The following is a 21,636-nucleotide window of genomic DNA, read 5'->3' on the forward strand; positions in this document are numbered from 1 at the left end:
CTGAGTCAATCAATATCAAGTCTGGAAACCACCATTACCTGTTATTACAGTAACTACAAACGGACATAACTGTGAGTTTCCTGAAGTATCAGTACAAGTGTAAGTCACTGTTGTCATTCCAACTTCAAAGAATGAAGATGGAATATGTGTTCGCTCAGTCACAAATGCTGTTCCAGATTGATCTTCACATGTTAGTTCTACCCAGTCTACTAATGTGCCCGTCACTCCAAGTTCTACTACCTCCAAGACTCCTTGAGGAACATTTGCGCAAGTCGGTGGTGTTGTATCAACTGTGAAAGAAAGGGTAAATCATTTTCAAGTCACATATTCAGAGATATGGGTTTTACTTATAGGGCAAAGACAAGAGACTGGTAGCTATTAAGTTACTATGAGAATGTGTAAACAAACGTCATCGATATGAAAGAATCAAAGCTCATCAATGAAGAACCATCAATTGATTTTGGTACAATACCTACAAGGAACCAGGATCCTTTGACCTACTAAAATTGCTGCTGTGCAACCACTGAATGAGGACTTTAATTAGTGAAGGAATGGATGCAACAATTCTATGGCTGTCTAGTAATTCTCTGTGTACTAATTGATAAGAGAAATGTTTATCCACAATCACCACATGTATATTCTTCTTAACTGTAAATATTCAATACGGATATATGAACTAAATGTTCACCCAGTTACAACATCATGTACTGAAATATGCTAACCTGTTGTTATGCATACACAAAATATACAAGTTGCTGAGTTGCCAGTATTATCAGAAAACACATATGTCACAGTAGTTTTTCCAACAGAGAAGAATGACCCTGGGCTATGAGATCTCTCTGTAAGGGATGTAACTCCAGAGATATCTGTAGCTGTTGGCTCTGTCCACACTGCAATAGTCCCAGTGGTACCAAGCTCAACTTCAAACGGTACATCTTCTGTACATACTACTACAGGTGGTGTTGTGTCCACTATAATACATAAAAACAACAGTATGAGAGTAAGCCATATTGGAAATTTCTTCAAAACAACCCCATATGGCACTCTGTTATTTGAATTAGGAATATGATAGCAACATGGTTAAAGTTGATCTCAACTACTTGAAAAGTTGCAGATAATTTACCCAAGAAATCCTGCCACATGCTACACTATGTTGATATTGCTACACATTGAAACAATCTACCTGATTTCATAAATGATACCTCTTAAGCAGCAATCAGTTTCTATATCTGATATTGAATATAAACTCTATCTTTTCTAAAAGTCACCCAAAGAAACTTGTTTTACCTGGACTAACAGTTATGGAGAAAGTACATGTTGCAGTGTTTGAGCTGGCATCAGTAAAGATGTAGTTAACTATGGTAGTTCCCAAAGGAACAGATTCTCCAGGACCAATTGATCTTGACAATAACGTTGCTGTTCCTGAAAAATCAGTGGCTGTTGGTTCCACCCAGAATGCCACAGCCGAAGTAACTCCCAATTCAACTTGAATAGTTTGCTCAACTGGACACAAACTGATGATTGGAGCAACTGTATCAACTGCAAAGAGTAACACGATCATAATTTGTATTTTATAGTAGACTGAAGGCATATTATAGAAATGGTTGGTAAAATCTAGACATTCAATATACACTCAACAACTAATCCACCAAATTCATGGTGGTTATGCAAAGTTTGCCTTCATCTGTTCAATTTTATTCCACAATTCTGGATGTTCAGACAACTCATATGATACCATGTACTAAGAATTTCATTTCAATTATTTGTTTATCATAACGTACAAACATAAAACAAGCATATATTAATTACTACGATGTTTAGGTACATTGTAAAGAAAGTAACCTAAAGAATCCTTTTTAGGCTTGTCTAGCACGTCACATGCAGTCAAAACAATACAAATGGATAAGGAAATGTATATACTAAGATCATAACAAATCAAAATATAACAAAAGAAATGCAGAAGAGGGAAATGTGGTAATTTCTCAGATAGATATTTCCTAATTTTCTTATGAAAGATGTAATAGTGCTATAATGTTTAATATCCTGTGACGATGAGTTCCAAGAAGAATTTCCACAAATTCTCAAACAATGATTTGCAGGTTTAGTTCTAAAACGAGAGGTGTGAAGGTTATCAGCCGACATAGTGTTATACTTGTGGATTTCAGAATTGTTAGCAAAGAAATTTGCTGGGAGCAGATTATGAAAAATGTGGTAAGCTGCAAAGGTAGCTAAATTGACATTCATTTCATTAACAAACTTGAGCAAGTTCAGAGAAAAAAACAGAACAAATATTGTGGCTTCTGAAAAATATACATAATCAAAAGTCAATTTGGCAGACAACCCAGCCTGCTTTTATTGACAAGTGAAGCATACTAAATGCTAGTATTACCTGTTATCGTCCATTGATTGAAAACTTCACATGATAATCTCGTTACCGTATACACAGAAACACTTAAATAGCACAATTAATACTTCTATAGGTTAACATGGGTATCTAGAGAGAATATATGATGAATATTGATATGTTCTTACTAGTTTCTATGGTCACTGTGAAGGAGCAAGTATTCTGATTTGACGAAGCATCGGTGCATGTATATGTGACAAGCATCATCCCAACAGAAAAGAAAAACGGCGAGGTGGCTGATTGCATAGAAATTCGACCAGTTCCTGACAGATCAAAACAAGTAGGCTCTATCCAGGAGACTTCAGTACCAGCTGTTCCAAGCTCTACGGTTTGTCTAATATCATTTGGTAGGTTAGTACATTCAGGTGGTGTTGTGTCCACTGTCAATCAAGATACGAATAGAGTATGACAAGATGAAAGAAATTAAGCTGTCAAAAAACATAAAGGGGGTCAGCAGGAACAACAAAGAATACCTTCAGCAATAAATGCAAAATGTAACAAGAACAGAGGAATTTAAGGATTTGATTTCATTAATAGAAACAACATGGTTATCAGATATAAACTACAGTACTAACATTATACATGAGAGCCACAATTAAGGGAGATGACAGTCTTGATCATATTATTAGCTCACGAGACACAAGCTGAGCAAAATAGTGCTTGATTAACCAAACTATCGCTATTTGTTTTCCTCCACAAGTATGTTGAAAGTTAGCAAATACACAATTTTCTTACCTCATATGTAAATGATAACCACCTCAGTTGGACTGAAAAGCTATTCAGCCAAAGTTGATCTTCAGTTACAACTCTCAGATGCAAATAAAATAGTTTGAAAAGCTGCTCTATAATATGAAACTGTTACCTTCAAAAACTGTGACACTAAAGACACACATTTCACTGTTCCCTGAGGCATCAGTACAAGTGTATATAACTTCTGTCTGTCCCACAGTAAAGAATGAGCCTGGAGGGAACGTCCTATCTGTTACAGTTGCTGTTTGAGATATATCATTACAGGTTGGTTCTTGCCAGCTGACTTGAGTCCCAGCTGCCATACCAACTTCTACTTGTCCAACAGGGCCCATTGGAACATTCTCACACATCGGTGCCGTTCTATCGACTGAAGGGAAAATGAAGTCAGTCAGTGCAGTCAAAGGTTGTACAGTGTCGTTCAGATGTCTATTAAGTTTTGCCAAATCATGATTTAGTCCCCACAGGCACATTGGCTGAAGATTCAGCTCCACATAAGGATCCTTTAGCTCTTGAGATCTGTCCACAAATAAACCATTTCCGCTGAAACTTATATGATAAGGAAATCTCTTCAATATAAATTGCAAGATACTTCATCAAAATGATGTCAACTCTTCACTGCTGTGTTTATAGGTTGTGAAACCAGATGGAAGAGAGAGATTTCTATAAGAAATAGCAATTACTTTCAAGTTAATTCAAATTAAACTAGATATTTCTGTAACTTAGACAATATTAATTACCAGCAGTTACAGTGACTGTGAAGGAACACATTCCACTGTTCATTGCCTGATCTGTACAGGTGTAGGTCACAACTGTCATTCCCACCGAGAAAAATGAAAAGGGGGCATTTGATCTCATTGTCACCGTTGCTGTTCCCGAAAGGTCGTCACATGTTGGTTCTTGCCAGTTTACAATGGCTCCAGGAACACCCAACTCAACTAACTCAACTACACCAGTTGGAAGATTCACACATGTAGGATCAGTTGTGTCCTCTGGGAAGGAAAAATAGCAAGCAGTCTTAAAGTAGATTATTTCAAAGCGGGAAATAACAAAAGAATCATATAGGAGGTGAATGAAGTATTAAATCAAGTTGGTATCAAAGAAACAAAAGTTATCAAGAATATGAGTGACAAAATAGTTTGTTCAATATAGACAACCAAAGTGACATCAAGGAATAATTCTGAGGTTTTCAGTCACTTACAAACTCTGGTATAATAGACTTGAAACCAAAGAGATCAGATCATAAAGAAAAAATCATGACTCATAAACAAACAAACCAAACACCATTTACGTTACCCATTATTTTTTACTTCTTCTGCCATTTTATCACAAATCAGGGACACCAAGATCAATTACATTACCCACAAACATACAGTGAAGATTAGAGTTTGAATCAATAAATGATCTTTCTCATTTCAGCATACACACTATGATCATTTATGTGACATGTTTCACCACTGAGTCAATCAATATCAAGTCTGGAAACCACCATTACCTGTTATTACAGTAACTACAAACGGACATAACTGTGAGTTTCCTGAAGTATCAGTACAAGTGTAAGTCACTGTTGTCATTCCAACTTCAAAGAATGAAGATGGAATATGTGTTCGCTCAGTCACAAATGCTGTTCCAGATTGATCTTCACATGTTAGTTCAACCCAGTCTACTAATGTGCCCGTCACTCCAAGTTCTACTACCTCCAAGACTCCTTGAGGAACATTTGCGCAAGTCGGTGGTGTTGTATCAACTGTGAAAGAAAGGGTAAATCATTTTCAAGTCACATATTCAGAGATATGGGTTTTACTTATAGGGCAAAGACAAGAGACTGGTAGCTATTAAGTTACTATGAGAATGTGTAAACAAACGTCATCGATATGAAAGAATCAAAGCTCATCAATGAAGAACCATCAATTGATTTTGGTACAATACCTACAAGGAACCAGGATCCTTTGACCTACTAAAATTGCTGCTGTGCAACCACTGAATGAGGACTTTAATTAGTGAAGGAATGGATGCAACAATTCTATGGCTGTCTAGTAATTCTCTGTGTACTAATTGATAAGAGAAATGTTTATCCACAATCACCACATGTATATTCTTCTTAACTGTAAATATTCAATACGGATATATGAACTAAATGTTCACCCAGTTACAACATCATGTACTGAAATATGCTAACCTGTTGTTATGCATACACAAAATATACAAGTTGCTGAGTTGCCAGTATTATCAGAAAACACATATGTCACAGTAGTTTTTCCAACAGAGAAGAATGACCCTGGGCTATGAGATCTCTCTGTAAGGGATGTAACTCCAGAGATATCTGTAGCTGTTGGCTCTGTCCACACTGCAATAGTCCCAGTGGTACCAAGCTCAACTTCAAACGGTACATCTTCTGTACATACTACTACAGGTGGTGTTGTGTCCACTATAATACATAAAAACAACAGTATGAGAGTAAGCCATATTGGAAATTTCTTCAAAACAACCCCATATGGCACTCTGTTATTTGAATTAGGAATATGATAGCAACATGGTTAAAGTTGATCTCAACTACTTGAAAAGTTGCAGATAATTTACCCAAGAAATCCTGCCACATGCTACACTATGTTGATATTGCTACACATTGAAACAATCTACCTGATTTCATAAATGATACCTCTTAAGCAGCAATCAGTTTCTATATCTGATATTGAATATAAACTCTATCTTTTCTAAAAGTCACCCAAAGAAACTTGTTTTACCTGGACTAACAGTTATGGAGAAAGTACATGTTGCAGTGTTTGAGCTGGCATCAGTAAAGATGTAGTTAACTATGGTAGTTCCCAAAGGAACAGATTCTCCAGGACCAATTGATCTTGACAATAACGTTGCTGTTCCTGAAAAATCAGTGGCTGTTGGTTCCACCCAGAATGCCACAGCCGAAGTAACTCCCAATTCAACTTGAATAGTTTGCTCAACTGGACACAAACTGATGATTGGAGCAACTGTATCAACTGCAAAGAGTAACACGATCATAATTTGTATTTTATAGTAGACTGAAGGCATATTATAGAAATGGTTGGTAAAATCTAGACATTCAATATACACTCAACAACTAATCCACCAAATTCATGGTGGTTATGCAAAGTTTGCCTTCATCTGTTCAATTTTATTCCACAATTCTGGATGTTCAGACAACTCATATGATACCATGTACTAAGAATTTCATTTCAATTATTTGTTTATCATAACGTACAAACATAAAACAAGCATATATTAATTACTACGATGTTTAGGTACATTGTAAAGAAAGTAACCTAAAGAATCCTTTTTAGGCTTGTCTAGCACGTCACATGCAGTCAAAACAATACAAATGGATAAGGAAATGTATATACTAAGATCATAACAAATCAAAATATAACAAAAGAAATGCAGAAGAGGGAAATGTGGTAATTTCTCAGATAGATATTTCCTAATTTTCTTATGAAAGATGTAATAGTGCTATAATGTTTAATATCCTGTGACGATGATTTCCAAGAAGAATTTCCACAAATTCTCAAACAATGATTTGCAGGTTTAGTTCTAAAACGAGAGGTGTGAAGGTTATCAGCCGACATAGTGTTATACTTGTGGATTTCAGAATTGTTAGCAAAGAAATTTGCTGGGAGCAGATTATGAAAAATGTGGTAAGCTGCAAAGGTAGCTAAATTGACATTCATTTCATTAACAAACTTGAGCAAGTTCAGAGAAAAAAACAGAACAAATATTGTGGCTTCTGAAAAATATACATAATCAAAAGTCAATTTGGCAGACAACCCAGCCTGCTTTTATTGACAAGTGAAGCATACTAAATGCTAGTATTACCTGTTATCGTCCATTGATTGAAAACTTCACATGATAATCTCGTTACCGTATACACAGAAACACTTAAATAGCACAATTAATACTTCTATAGGTTAACATGGGTATCTAGAGAGAATATATGATGAATATTGATATGTTCTTACTAGTTTCTATGGTCACTGTGAAGGAGCAAGTATTCTGATTTGACGAAGCATCGGTGCATGTATATGTGACAAGCATCATCCCAACAGAAAAGAAAAACGGCGAGGTGGCTGATTGCATAGAAATTCGACCAGTTCCTGACAGATCAAAACAAGTAGGCTCTATCCAGGAGACTTCAGTACCAGCTGTTCCAAGCTCTACGGTTTGTCTAATATCATTTGGTAGGTTAGTACATTCAGGTGGTGTTGTGTCCACTGTCAATCAAGATACGAATAGAGTATGACAAGATGAAAGAAATTAAGCTGTCAAAAAACATAAAGGGGGTCAGCAGGAACAACAAAGAATACCTTCAGCAATAAATGCAAAATGTAACAAGAACAGAGGAATTTAAGGATTTGATTTCATTAATAGAAACAACATGGTTATCAGATATAAACTACAGTACTAACATTATACATGAGAGCCACAATTAAGGGAGATGACAGTCTTGATCATATTATTAGCTCACGAGACACAAGCTGAGCAAAATAGTGCTTGATTAACCAAACTATCGCTATTTGTTTTCCTCCACAAGTATGTTGAAAGTTAGCAAATACACAATTTTCTTACCTCATATGTAAATGATAACCACCTCAGTTGGACTGAAAAGCTATTCAGCCAAAGTTGATCTTCAGTTACAACTCTCAGATGCAAATAAAATAGTTTGAAAAGCTGCTCTATAATATGAAACTGTTACCTTCAAAAACTGTGACACTAAAGACACACATTTCACTGTTCCCTGAGGCATCAGTACAAGTGTATATAACTTCTGTCTGTCCCACAGTAAAGAATGAGCCTGGAGGGAACGTCCTATCTGTTACAGTTGCTGTTTGAGATATATCATTACAGGTTGGTTCTTGCCAGCTGACTTGAGTCCCAGCTGCCATACCAACTTCTACTTGTCCAACAGGGCCCATTGGAACATTCTCACACATCGGTGCCGTTCTATCGACTGAAGGGAAAATGAAGTCAGTCAGTGCAGTCAAAGGTTGTACAGTGTCGTTCAGATGTCTATTAAGTTTTGCCAAATCATGATTTAGTCCCCACAGGCACATTGGCTGAAGATTCAGCTCCACATAAGGATCCTTTAGCTCTTGAGATCTGTCCACAAATAAACCATTTCCGCTGAAACTTATATGATAAGGAAATCTCTTCAATATAAATTGCAAGATACTTCATCAAAATGATGTCAACTCTTCACTGCTGTGTTTATAGGTTGTGAAACCAGATGGAAGAGAGAGATTTCTATAAGAAATAGCAATTACTTTCAAGTTAATTCAAATTAAACTAGATATTTCTGTAACTTAGACAATATTAATTACCAGCAGTTACAGTGACTGTGAAGGAACACATTCCACTGTTCATTGCCTGATCTGTACAGGTGTAGGTCACAACTGTCATTCCCACCGAGAAAAATGAAAAGGGGGCATTTGATCTCATTGTCACCGTTGCTGTTCCCGAAAGGTCGTCACATGTTGGTTCTTGCCAGTTTACAATGGCTCCAGGAACACCCAACTCAACTAACTCAACTACACCAGTTGGAAGATTCACACATGTAGGATCAGTTGTGTCCTCTGGGAAGGAAAAATAGCAAGCAGTCTTAAAGTAGATTATTTCAAAGCGGGAAATAACAAAAGAATCATATAGGAGGTGAATGAAGTATTAAATCAAGTTGGTATCAAAGAAACAAAAGTTATCAAGAATATGAGTGACAAAATAGTTTGTTCAATATAGACAACCAAAGTGACATCAAGGAATAATTCTGAGGTTTTCAGTCACTTACAAACTCTGGTATAATAGACTTGAAACCAAAGAGATCAGATCATAAAGAAAAAATCATGACTCATAAACAAACAAACCAAACACCATTTACGTTACCCATTATTTTTTACTTCTTCTGCCATTTTATCACAAATCAGGGACACCAAGATCAATTACATTACCCACAAACATACAGTGAAGATTAGAGTTTGAATCAATAAATGATCTTTCTCATTTCAGCATACACACTATGATCATTTATGTGACATGTTTCACCACTGAGTCAATCAATATCAAGTCTGGAAACCACCATTACCTGTTATTACAGTAACTACAAACGGACATAACTGTGAGTTTCCTGAAGTATCAGTACAAGTGTAAGTCACTGTTGTCATTCCAACTTCAAAGAATGAAGATGGAATATGTGTTCGCTCAGTCACAAATGCTGTTCCAGATTGATCTTCACATGTTAGTTCTACCCAGTCTACTAATGTGCCCGTCACTCCAAGTTCTACTACCTCCAAGACTCCTTGAGGAACATTTGCGCAAGTCGGTGGTGTTGTATCAACTGTGAAAGAAAGGGTAAATCATTTTCAAGTCACATATTCAGAGATATGGGTTTTACTTATAGGGCAAAGACAAGAGACTGGTAGCTATTAAGTTACTATGAGAATGTGTAAACAAACGTCATCGATATGAAAGAATCAAAGCTCATCAATGAAGAACCATCAATTGATTTTGGTACAATACCTACAAGGAACCAGGATCCTTTGACCTACTAAAATTGCTGCTGTGCAACCACTGAATGAGGACTTTAATTAGTGAAGGAATGGATGCAACAATTCTATGGCTGTCTAGTAATTCTCTGTGTACTAATTGATAAGAGAAATGTTTATCCACAATCACCACATGTATATTCTTCTTAACTGTAAATATTCAATACGGATATATGAACTAAATGTTCACCCAGTTACAACATCATGTACTGAAATATGCTAACCTGTTGTTATGCATACACAAAATATACAAGTTGCTGAGTTGCCAGTATTATCAGAAAACACATATGTCACAGTAGTTTTTCCAACAGAGAAGAATGACCCTGGGCTATGAGATCTCTCTGTAAGGGATGTAACTCCAGAGATATCTGTAGCTGTTGGCTCTGTCCACACTGCAATAGTCCCAGTGGTACCAAGCTCAACTTCAAACGGTACATCTTCTGTACATACTACTACAGGTGGTGTTGTGTCCACTATAATACATAAAAACAACAGTATGAGAGTAAGCCATATTGGAAATTTCTTCAAAACAACCCCATATGGCACTCTGTTATTTGAATTAGGAATATGATAGCAACATGGTTAAAGTTGATCTCAACTACTTGAAAAGTTGCAGATAATTTACCCAAGAAATCCTGCCACATGCTACACTATGTTGATATTGCTACACATTGAAACAATCTACCTGATTTCATAAATGATACCTCTTAAGCAGCAATCAGTTTCTATATCTGATATTGAATATAAACTCTATCTTTTCTAAAAGTCACCCAAAGAAACTTGTTTTACCTGGACTAACAGTTATGGAGAAAGTACATGTTGCAGTGTTTGAGCTGGCATCAGTAAAGATGTAGTTAACTATGGTAGTTCCCAAAGGAACAGATTCTCCAGGACCAATTGATCTTGACAATAACGTTGCTGTTCCTGAAAAATCAGTGGCTGTTGGTTCCACCCAGAATGCCACAGCCGAAGTAACTCCCAATTCAACTTGAATAGTTTGCTCAACTGGACACAAACTGATGATTGGAGCAACTGTATCAACTGCAAAGAGTAACACGATCATAATTTGTATTTTATAGTAGACTGAAGGCATATTATAGAAATGGTTGGTAAAATCTAGACATTCAATATACACTCAACAACTAATCCACCAAATTCATGGTGGTTATGCAAAGTTTGCCTTCATCTGTTCAATTTTATTCCACAATTCTGGATGTTCAGACAACTCATATGATACCATGTACTAAGAATTTCATTTCAATTATTTGTTTATCATAACGTACAAACATAAAACAAGCATATATTAATTACTACGATGTTTAGGTACATTGTAAAGAAAGTAACCTAAAGAATCCTTTTTAGGCTTGTCTAGCACGTCACATGCAGTCAAAACAATACAAATGGATAAGGAAATGTATATACTAAGATCATAACAAATCAAAATATAACAAAAGAAATGCAGAAGAGGGAAATGTGGTAATTTCTCAGATAGATATTTCCTAATTTTCTTATGAAAGATGTAATAGTGCTATAATGTTTAATATCCTGTGACGATGAGTTCCAAGAAGAATTTCCACAAATTCTCAAACAATGATTTGCAGGTTTAGTTCTAAAACGAGAGGTGTGAAGGTTATCAGCCGACATAGTGTTATACTTGTGGATTTCAGAATTGTTAGCAAAGAAATTTGCTGGGAGCAGATTATGAAAAATGTGGTAAGCTGCAAAGGTAACTAAATTGACATTCATTTCATTAACAAACTTGAGCAAGTTCAGAGAAAAAAACAGAACAAATATTGTGGCTTCTGAAAAATATACATAATCAAAAGTCAATTTGGCAGACAACCCAGCCTGCTTTTATTGACAAGTGAAGCATACTAAATGCTAGTATTACCTGTTATCGTCCATTGATTGAAAACTTCACATGATAATCTCGTTACCGTATACACAGAAACACTTAAATAGCACAATTAATACTTCTATAGGTTAACATGGGTATCTAGAGAGAATATATGATGAATATTGATATGTTCTTACTAGTTTCTATGGTCACTGTGAAGGAGCAAGTATTCTGATTTGACGAAGCATCGGTGCATGTATATGTGACAAGCATCATCCCAACAGAAAAGAAAAACGGCGAGGTGGCTGATTGCATAGAAATTCGACCAGTTCCTGACAGATCAAAACAAGTAGGCTCTATCCAGGAGACTTCAGTACCAGCTGTTCCAAGCTCTACGGTTTGTCTAATATCATTTGGTAGGTTAGTACATTCAGGTGGTGTTGTGTCCACTGTCAATCAAGATACGAATAGAGTATGACAAGATGAAAGAAATTAAGCTGTCAAAAAACATAAAGGGGGTCAGCAGGAACAACAAAGAATACCTTCAGCAATAAATGCAAAATGTAACAAGAACAGAGGAATTTAAGGATTTGATTTCATTAATAGAAACAACATGGTTATCAGATATAAACTACAGTACTAACATTATACATGAGAGCCACAATTAAGGGAGATGACAGTCTTGATCATATTATTAGCTCACGAGACACAAGCTGAGCAAAATAGTGCTTGATTAACCAAACTATCGCTATTTGTTTTCCTCCACAAGTATGTTGAAAGTTAGCAAATACACAATTTTCTTACCTCATATGTAAATGATAACCACCTCAGTTGGACTGAAAAGCTATTCAGCCAAAGTTGATCTTCAGTTACAACTCTCAGATGCAAATAAAATAGTTTGAAAAGCTGCTCTATAATATGAAACTGTTACCTTCAAAAACTGTGACACTAAAGACACACATTTCACTGTTCCCTGAGGCATCAGTACAAGTGTATATAACTTCTGTCTGTCCCACAGTAAAGAATGAGCCTGGAGGGAACGTCCTATCTGTTACAGTTGCTGTTTGAGATATATCATTACAGGTTGGTTCTTGCCAGCTGACTTGAGTCCCAGCTGCCATACCAACTTCTACTTGTCCAACAGGGCCCATTGGAACATTCTCACACATCGGTGCCGTTCTATCGACTGAAGGGAAAATGAAGTCAGTCAGTGCAGTCAAAGGTTGTACAGTGTCGTTCAGATGTCTATTAAGTTTTGCCAAATCATGATTTAGTCCCCACAGGCACATTGGCTGAAGATTCAGCTCCACATAAGGATCCTTTAGCTCTTGAGATCTGTCCACAAATAAACCATTTCCGCTGAAACTTATATGATAAGGAAATCTCTTCAATATAAATTGCAAGATACTTCATCAAAATGATGTCAACTCTTCACTGCTGTGTTTATAGGTTGTGAAACCAGATGGAAGAGAGAGATTTCTATAAGAAATAGCAATTACTTTCAAGTTAATTCAAATTAAACTAGATATTTCTGTAACTTAGACAATATTAATTACCAGCAGTTACAGTGACTGTGAAGGAACACATTCCACTGTTCATTGCCTGATCTGTACAGGTGTAGGTCACAACTGTCATTCCCACCGAGAAAAATGAAAAGGGGGCATTTGATCTCATTGTTACCGTTGCTGTTCCCGAAAGGTCGTCACATGTTGGTTCTTGCCAGTTTACAATGGCTCCAGGAACACCCAACTCAACTAACTCAACTACACCAGTTGGAAGATTCACACATGTAGGATCAGTTGTGTCCTCTGGGAAGGAAAAATAACAAGCAGTCATCTTAAAGTAGATTATTTCAAAGCGGTATATAACAAAATAATCATATAGGAGGTGAATGAAGTATTAAATCAAGTTGGTATCAAAGAAACAAAAGTTATCAAGAATATGAGTGACAAAATAGTTTGTTCAATATAAACAACCAAAGTGACTTTAAGGATTAATTCTGAGTTTTCAATCACTTACAAACTCTGGTATAATAGACTTGAAACCAAAGAGATCAGATCATAAAGAAACAGTCATGACTCATAAACAAACAAACAAACAAACAAAACACCTTCTACGTTACCCATTGTTTTTTACCTCTACTGCCATTTTCATCACAAATCAGAGACAACAAGATCAATTACATTACCCACAAATATACAGTGAAGATTAAAGTTTTAATCAATAAATGATCTTTCTCATTTCAGCATACACACTATGATCATTTATGTGACATGTTTCACCACTGAGTCAATCAATATCAAGTCTGGAAACCACCATTACCTGTTATTACAGTAACTACAAACGGACATAACTGTGAGTTTCCTGAAGTATCAGTACAAGTGTAAGTCACTGTTGTCATTCCAACTTCAAAGAATGAAGATGGAACATGTGTTCGCTCAGTCACAAATGCTGTTCCAGATTGATCTTCACATGTTAGTTCTACCCAGTCTACTAATGTGCCCGTCACTCCAAGTTCTACTACACCAGATACTCCTTGCGGAACATTTGCGCAAGTTGGTGGTGTTGTATCAACTGTGAAAGAAAGGGTAAATCATTTTCAAGTCACATATTCAGAGATATGGGTTTTACTTATAGGGCAAAGACAAGAGACTGGTAGCTATTAAGTGACTATGAGAATGTGTAAACAAACGTCATCGATATGAAAGAATCAAAGCTCATCAATGAAGAACTACAATTGGTTTTGGTACAATACCTACAAGGAACCAGGATCCTTTGACCTACTAAAATTGCTGCTGTGCAACCACTGAATGAGGACTTAAAATAGTGAAGGAATGGATGCAACAATTCTATGGCTGTCTAGTAAATCTCTGTGTATCTAATTCATAAGAGAAATGTTTATCCACAATCATCACATGTATATGGTTTCAAATGACCAAATGTAGTCTTCTTAACTGTAAAGATTCAATACGGATATATGAACTAAATGTTCACCCAGTTACAACATCATGTACTGAAATATGCTAACCTGTTGTTATGCATACACAAAATATACAAGTTGCTGAGTTGCCAGTATTATCAGAAAACACATATGTCACAGTAGTTTTTCCAACAGAGAAGAATGACCCTGGGCTATGAGATCTCTCTGTAAGGGATGTAACTCCAGAGATATCTGTAGCTGTTGGCTCTGTCCACACTGCAATAGTCCCAGTGGTACCAAGCTCAACTTCAAACGGTACATCTTCTGTACATACTACTACAGGTGGTGTTGTGTCCACTATAATACATAAAAACAACAGTATGAAAGTAAGCCATTTTGGAAATTTCTTCAAAACACCTCCATATGACACTCTGTTATTTGAATTAGGAATATGATAACAACATGGTTAAAGTTGATCTCAACTAATTGAAAAGTTGCAGATAATTTCCCCAAGAAATACTGCCACATGCTACACTATGTTAATTTTGCGACACATTCGAACAATCTACCATATTGCGTAAATGATACCTCTTAAGCAGCAATCAGTTTCTATATCTGATATTGAATATAAACTCTATATTTTCTAAAAGTTACCCAAAGAAAACTTGTTTTACCTGGACTAACAGTTATGGAGAAAGTACATGTTGCAGTGTTTGAGCTGGCATCAGTAAAGATGTAGTTAACTATGGTGGTTCCCAAAGGAACAGATTCTCCAGGACCAATTGATCTTGACAATAACGTTGCTGTTCCTGAAAAATCAGTGGCTGTTGGTTCCACCCAGAATGCCACAGCCGAAGTAACTCCCAATTCAACTTGAATAGTTTGCTCAACTGGACACAAACTGATGATTGGAGCAACTGTATCAACTGCAAAGAGTAACACGATCATAATTTGTATTTTATAGTAGACTGAAGGCATATTATAGAAATGGTTGGTAAAATCTAGACATTCAATATACACTCAACAACTAATCCACCAAAATCACGGTGGTTATGCAAAGTTTGCCTTCATCTGTTCAATTTCATTCCACAATTCTGGATGTTCAGACAACTCATATGATACCATGTACTAAGAATTTCATTTCAATTATTTGTTTATCAAAACGTACAAACGTAAAACAAGCATATATTAATTAATACGACGTTTAGGTACATTGTAAAGAAAGTGACCTAAAGAATCCTTTTTAGGCTTGTCTAGCACGTCACATGCAGTCAAAACAATACAAATGGATAAGGAAATGTATATACTAAGATCATAACAAATCAAAATATAACAAAAGAAATGCAGAAGAGGGAAATGTGGTAATTTCTCAGATAGATATTTCCTAATTTTCTTATGAAAGATGTAATAGTGCTATAATGTTTAATATCCTGTGACGATGAGTTCCAAGAAAAATTTCCACAAATTCTCAAACAATGATTTGCAGTTTTAGTTCTAAAACGAGAGGTGTGAAGGTTATCAGCCGACATAGTGTTATACTTGTGGATTTCAGAATTGTTAGCAAAGAAATTTGCTGGGAGCAGATTATGAAAAATGTGGTAAGCTGCAAAGGTAGCTACATTGACATTCATTTCATTAACAAGCTTGAGCAAGTTCAGAGAAAAAAACAGAACAAATATTGTGGCTTCTGAAAAATATACATAATCAAAAGTCAATTTGGCAGACAACCCAGCCTGCTTTTATTGACAAGTGAAGCATACTAAATGCTAGTATTACCTGTTATCGTCCATTGATTGAAAACTTCACATGATAATCTCGTTACCGTATACACAGAAACACTTAAATAGCACAATTAATACTTCTATAGGTTAACATGGGTATCTAGAGAGAATATATGATGAATATTGATATGTTCTTACTAGTTTCTATGGTCACTGTGAAGGAGCAAGTATTCTGATTTGACGAAGCATCGGTGCATGTATATGTGACAAGCATCATCCCAACAGAAAAGAAAAACGGCGAGGTGGCTGATTGCATAGAAATTCGACCAGTTCCTGACAGATCAAAACAAGTAGGCTCTATCCAGGAGACTTCAGTACCAGCTGTTCCAAGCTCTACGATTTGTCTAATATCATTTGGTAGGTTAGTACATTCAGGTGGTGTTGTGTCCACTGTCAATCAAGATACGAATAGAGTATGACAAGATGAAAGAAATTAAGCTGTCAAAAAACATAAAGGGGGTCAGCAGGAACAACAAAGAATACCTTCAGCAATAAATGCAAAATGTAACAAGAACAGAGGAATTTAAGGATTTGATTTCATTAATAGAAACAACATGGTTATCAGATATAAACTACAGTACTAACATTATACATGAGAGCCACAATTAAGGGAGATGACAGTCTTGATCATATTATTAGCTCACGAGACACAAGCTGAGCAAAATAGTGCTTGATTAACCAAACTATCGCTATTTATTTTCCTCCACAAGTATGTTGAAAGTTAGCAAATACACAATTTTCTTACCTCATATGTAAATGATAACCACCTCAGTTGGACTGAAAAGCTACTCAGCCAAAGTTGATCTTCAGTTACAACTCTCAGATGCAAATAAAATAGTTTGAAAAGCTGCTCTATAATATGAAACTGTTACCTTCAAAAACTGTGACACTAAAGACACACATTTCACTGTTCCCTGAGGCATCAGTACAAGTGTATATAACTTCTGTCTGTCCCACAGTAAAGAATGAGCCTGGAGGGAACGTCCTATCTGTTACAGTTGCTGTTTGAGATATATCATTACAGGTTGGTTCTTGCCAGCTGACTTGAGTCCCAGCTGCCATACCAACTTCTACTTGTCCAACAGGGCCCATTGGAACATTCTCACACATCGGTGCCGTTCTATCGACTGAAGGGAAAATGAAGTCAGTCAGTGCAGTCAAAGGTTGTACAGTGTCGTTCAGATGTCTATTAAGTTTTGCCAAATCATGATTTAGTCCCCACAGGCACATTGGCTGAAGATTCAGCTCCACATAATGATCCTTTAGCTCTTGAGATCTGTCCACAAATAAACCATTTCCGCTGAAACTTATATGATAAGGAAATCTCTTCAATATAAATTGCAAGATACTTCATCAAAATGATGTCAACTCTTCACTGCTGTGTTTATAGGTTGTGAAACCAGATGGAAGAGAGAGATTTCTATAAGAAATAGCAATTACTTTCAAGTTAATTCAAATTAAACTAGATATTTCTGTAACTTAGACAATATTAATTACCAGCAGTTACAGTGACTGTGAAGGAACACATTCCACTGTTCATTGCCTGATCTGTACAGGTGTAGGTCACAACTGTCATTCCCACCGAGAAAAATGAAAAGGGGGCATTTGATCTCATTGTCACCGTTGCTGTTCCCGAAAGGTCGTCACATGTTGGTTCTTGCCAGTTTACAATGGCTCCAGGAACACCCAACTCAACTAACTCAACTACACCAGTTGGAAGATTCACACATGTAGGATCAGTTGTGTCCTCTGGGAAGGAAAAATAACAAGCAGTCATCTTAAAGTAGATTATTTCAAAGCGGTAAATAACAAAATAATCATATAGGAGGTGAATGAAGTATTAAATCAAGTTGGTATCAAAGAAACAAAAGTCATCAAGAATATGAGTGACAAAATAGTTTGTTCAATATAAACAACCAAAGTGACTTTAAGGATTAATTCTGAGTTTTTCAATCACTTACAAACTCTGGTATAATAGACTTGAAACCAAAGAGATCAGATCATAAAGAAACAGTCATGACTCATAAACAAACAAACAAACAAACAAAACACCTTCTACGTTACCCATTGTTTTTTACCTCTACTGCCATTTTCATCACAAATCAGAGACAACAAGATCAATTACATTACCCACAAATATACAGTGAAGATTAAAGTTTTAATCAATAAATGATCTTTCTCATTTCAGCATACACACTATGATCATTTATGTGACATGTTTCACCACTGAGTCAATCAATATCAAGTCTGGAAACCACCATTACCTGTTATTACAGTAACTACAAACGGACATAACTGTGAGTTTCCTGAAGTATCAGTACAAGTGTAAGTCACTGTTGTCATTCCAACTTCAAAGAATGAAGATGGAACATGTGTTCGCTCAGTCACAAATGCTGTTCCAGATTGATCTTCACATGTTAGTTCTACCCAGTCTACTAATGTGCCCGTCACTCCAAGTTCTACTACACCAGATACTCCTTGAGGAACATTTGCGCAAGTTGGTGGTGTTGTATCAACTGTGAAAGAAAGGGTAAATCATTTTCAAGTCACATATTCAGAGATATGGGTTTTACATATAGGGCAAAGACAAGAGACTGGTAGCTATTAAGTGACTATGAGAATGTGTAAACAAACGTCATCGATATGAAAGAATCAAAGCTCATCAATGAAGAACTACAATTGGTTTTGGTACAATACCTACAAGGAACCAGGATCCTTTGACCTACTAAAATTGCTGCTGTGCAACCACTGAATGAGGACTTAAATTAGTGAAGGAATGGATGCAACAATTCTATGGCTGTCTAGTAAATCTCTGTGTATCTAATTCATAAGAGAAATGTTTATCCACAATCATCACATGTATATGGTTTCAAATGACCAAATGTAGTCTTCTTAACTGTAAAGATTCAATACGGATATATGAACTAAATGTTCACCCAGTTACAACATCATGTACTGAAATATGCTAACCTGTTGTTATGCATACACAAAATATACAAGTTGCTGAGTTGCCAGTATTATCAGAAAACACATATGTCACAGTAGTTTTTCCAACAGAGAAGAATGACCCTGGGCTATGAGATCTCTCTGTAAGGGATGTAACTCCAGAGATATCTGTAGCTGTTGGCTCTGTCCACACTGCAATAGTCCCAGTGGTACCAAGCTCAACTTCAAACGGTACATCTTCTGTACATACTACTACAGGTGGTGTTGTGTCCACTATAATACATAAAAACAACAGTATGAAAGTAAGCCATTTTGGAAATTTCTTCAAAACACCCCCATATGACACTCTGTTATTTGAATTAGGAATATGATAACAACATGGTTAAAGTTGATCTCAACTAATTGAAAAGTTGCAGATAATTTACCCAAGAAATACTGCCACATGCTACACTATGTTAATTTTGCGACACATTCGAACAATCTACCATATTGCGTAAATGATACCTCTTAAGCAGCAATCAGTTTCTATATCTGATATTGAATATAAACTCTATATTTTCTAAAAGTTACCCAAAGAAAACTTGTTTTACCTGGACTAACAGTTATGGAGAAAGTACATGTTGCAGTGTTTGAGCTGGCATCAGTAAAGATGTAGTTAACTATGGTGGTTCCCAAAGGAACAGATTCTCCAGGACCAATTGATCTTGACAATAACGTTGCTGTTCCTGAAAAATCAGTGGCTGTTGGTTCCACCCAGAATGCCACAGCCGAAGTAACTCCCAATTCAACTTGAATAGTTTGCTCAACTGGACACAAACTGATGATTGGAGCAACTGTATCAACTGCAAAGAGTAACACGATCATAATTTGTATTTTATAGTAGACTGAAGGCATATTATAGAAATGGTTGGTAAAATCTAGACATTCAATATACACTCAACAACTAATCCACCAAAATCACGGTGGTTATGCATAGTTTGCCTTCATCTGTTCAATTTCATTCCACAATTCTGGATGTTCAGACAACTCATATGATACCATGTACTAAGAATTTCATTTCATTTATTTGTTTATCAAAACGTACAAACGTAAAACAAGCATATATTAATTAATACGACGTTTAGGTACATTGTAAAGAAAGTGACCTAAAGAATCCTTTTTAGGCTTGTCTAGCACGTCACATGCAGTCAAAACAATACAAATGGATAAGGAAATGTATATACTAAGATCATAACAAATCAAAATATAACAAAAGAAATGCAGAAGAGGGAAATGTGGTAATTTCTCAGATAGATATTTCCTAATTTTCTTATGAAAGATGTAATAGTGCTATAATGTTTAATATCCTGTGACGATGAGTTCCAAGAAAAATTTCCACAAATTCTCAAACAATGATTTGCAGTTTTAGTTCTAAAACGAGAGGTGTGAAGGTTATCAGCCGACATAGTGTTATACTTGTGGATTTCAGAATTGTTAGCAAAGAAATTTGCTGGGAGCAGATTATGAAAAATGTGGTAAGCTGCAAAGGTTTGACATTCACATTCACAAAGGTTTGACATTGACATTCATTTCATTAACAAACTTGAGCAAGTTCAGAGAAAAAAACAGAACAAATATTGTGGCTTCTGAAAAATATACATAATCAAAAGTCAATTTGGCAGACAACCCAGCCTGCTTTTATTGACAAGTGAAGCATACTAAATGCTAGTATTACCTGTTATCGTCCATTGATTGAAAACTTCACATGATAATCTCGTTACCGTATACACAGAAACACTTAAATAGCACAATTAATACTTCTATAGGTTAACATGGGTATCTAGAGAGAATATATGATGAATATTGATATGTTCTTACTAGTTTCTATGGTCACTGTGAAGGAGCAAGTATTCTGATTTGACGAAGCATCGGTGCATGTATATGTGACAAGCATCATCCCAACAGAAAAGAAAAACGGCGAGGTGGCTGATTGCATAGAAATTCGACCAGTTCCTGACAGATCAAAACAAGTAGGCTCTATCCAGGAGACTTCAGTACCAGCTGTTCCAAGCTCTACGATTTGTCTAATATCATTTGGTAGGTTAGTACATTCAGGTGGTGTTGTGTCCACTGTCAATCAAGATACGAATAGAGTATGACAAGATGAAAGAAATTAAGCTGTCAAAAAACATAAAGGGGGTCAGCAGGAACAACAAAGAATACCTTCAGCAATAAATGCAAAATGTAACAAGAACAGAGGAATTTAAGGATTTGATTTCATTAATAGAAACAACATGGTTATCAGATATAAACTACAGTACTAACATTATACATGAGAGCCACAATTAAGGGAGATGACAGTCTTGATCATATTATTAGCTCACGAGACACAAGCTGAGCAAAATAGTGCTTGATTAACCAAACTATCGCTATTTGTTTTCCTCCACAAGTATGTTGAA

At 36.0% G+C, this 21,636-nt stretch overlaps 1 protein-coding gene across 1 annotated transcript in view; it reads right to left on the bottom strand.

Annotated features, from left to right (window-relative positions):
* Window positions 1–21,636, bottom strand: part of LOC139965574 (uncharacterized) — an 83,436-nt gene that overhangs the window by 25,723 nt on the left and 36,077 nt on the right. Inside the window, exons 27-54 of the mRNA XM_071968086.1 lie at window positions 21,056–21,307; window positions 19,789–20,040; window positions 19,223–19,471; window positions 18,517–18,768; window positions 17,750–18,001; window positions 17,125–17,379; window positions 16,391–16,642; window positions 15,146–15,397; window positions 14,580–14,828; window positions 13,874–14,125; window positions 13,108–13,359; window positions 12,483–12,737; window positions 11,749–12,000; window positions 10,504–10,755; window positions 9,939–10,187; window positions 9,255–9,506; window positions 8,500–8,751; window positions 7,875–8,129; window positions 7,141–7,392; window positions 5,896–6,147; window positions 5,331–5,579; window positions 4,647–4,898; window positions 3,892–4,143; window positions 3,267–3,521; window positions 2,533–2,784; window positions 1,288–1,539; window positions 723–971; window positions 39–290 (exon numbers count right to left, since the gene is read on the bottom strand). Coding sequence (XP_071824187.1) covers window positions 39–290; window positions 723–971; window positions 1,288–1,539; window positions 2,533–2,784; window positions 3,267–3,521; window positions 3,892–4,143; window positions 4,647–4,898; window positions 5,331–5,579; window positions 5,896–6,147; window positions 7,141–7,392; window positions 7,875–8,129; window positions 8,500–8,751; window positions 9,255–9,506; window positions 9,939–10,187; window positions 10,504–10,755; window positions 11,749–12,000; window positions 12,483–12,737; window positions 13,108–13,359; window positions 13,874–14,125; window positions 14,580–14,828; window positions 15,146–15,397; window positions 16,391–16,642; window positions 17,125–17,379; window positions 17,750–18,001; window positions 18,517–18,768; window positions 19,223–19,471; window positions 19,789–20,040; window positions 21,056–21,307 — 7,053 coding nt within the window. The remainder of the gene's footprint in view (window positions 1–38; window positions 291–722; window positions 972–1,287; window positions 1,540–2,532; window positions 2,785–3,266; window positions 3,522–3,891; window positions 4,144–4,646; window positions 4,899–5,330; window positions 5,580–5,895; window positions 6,148–7,140; window positions 7,393–7,874; window positions 8,130–8,499; window positions 8,752–9,254; window positions 9,507–9,938; window positions 10,188–10,503; window positions 10,756–11,748; window positions 12,001–12,482; window positions 12,738–13,107; window positions 13,360–13,873; window positions 14,126–14,579; window positions 14,829–15,145; window positions 15,398–16,390; window positions 16,643–17,124; window positions 17,380–17,749; window positions 18,002–18,516; window positions 18,769–19,222; window positions 19,472–19,788; window positions 20,041–21,055; window positions 21,308–21,636) is intronic.

This window comes from Apostichopus japonicus, chromosome 3 (genome assembly GCF_037975245.1).
Source record: "Apostichopus japonicus isolate 1M-3 chromosome 3, ASM3797524v1, whole genome shotgun sequence".
Classification (NCBI taxonomy): domain Eukaryota; kingdom Metazoa; phylum Echinodermata; class Holothuroidea; order Aspidochirotida; family Stichopodidae; genus Apostichopus; species Apostichopus japonicus.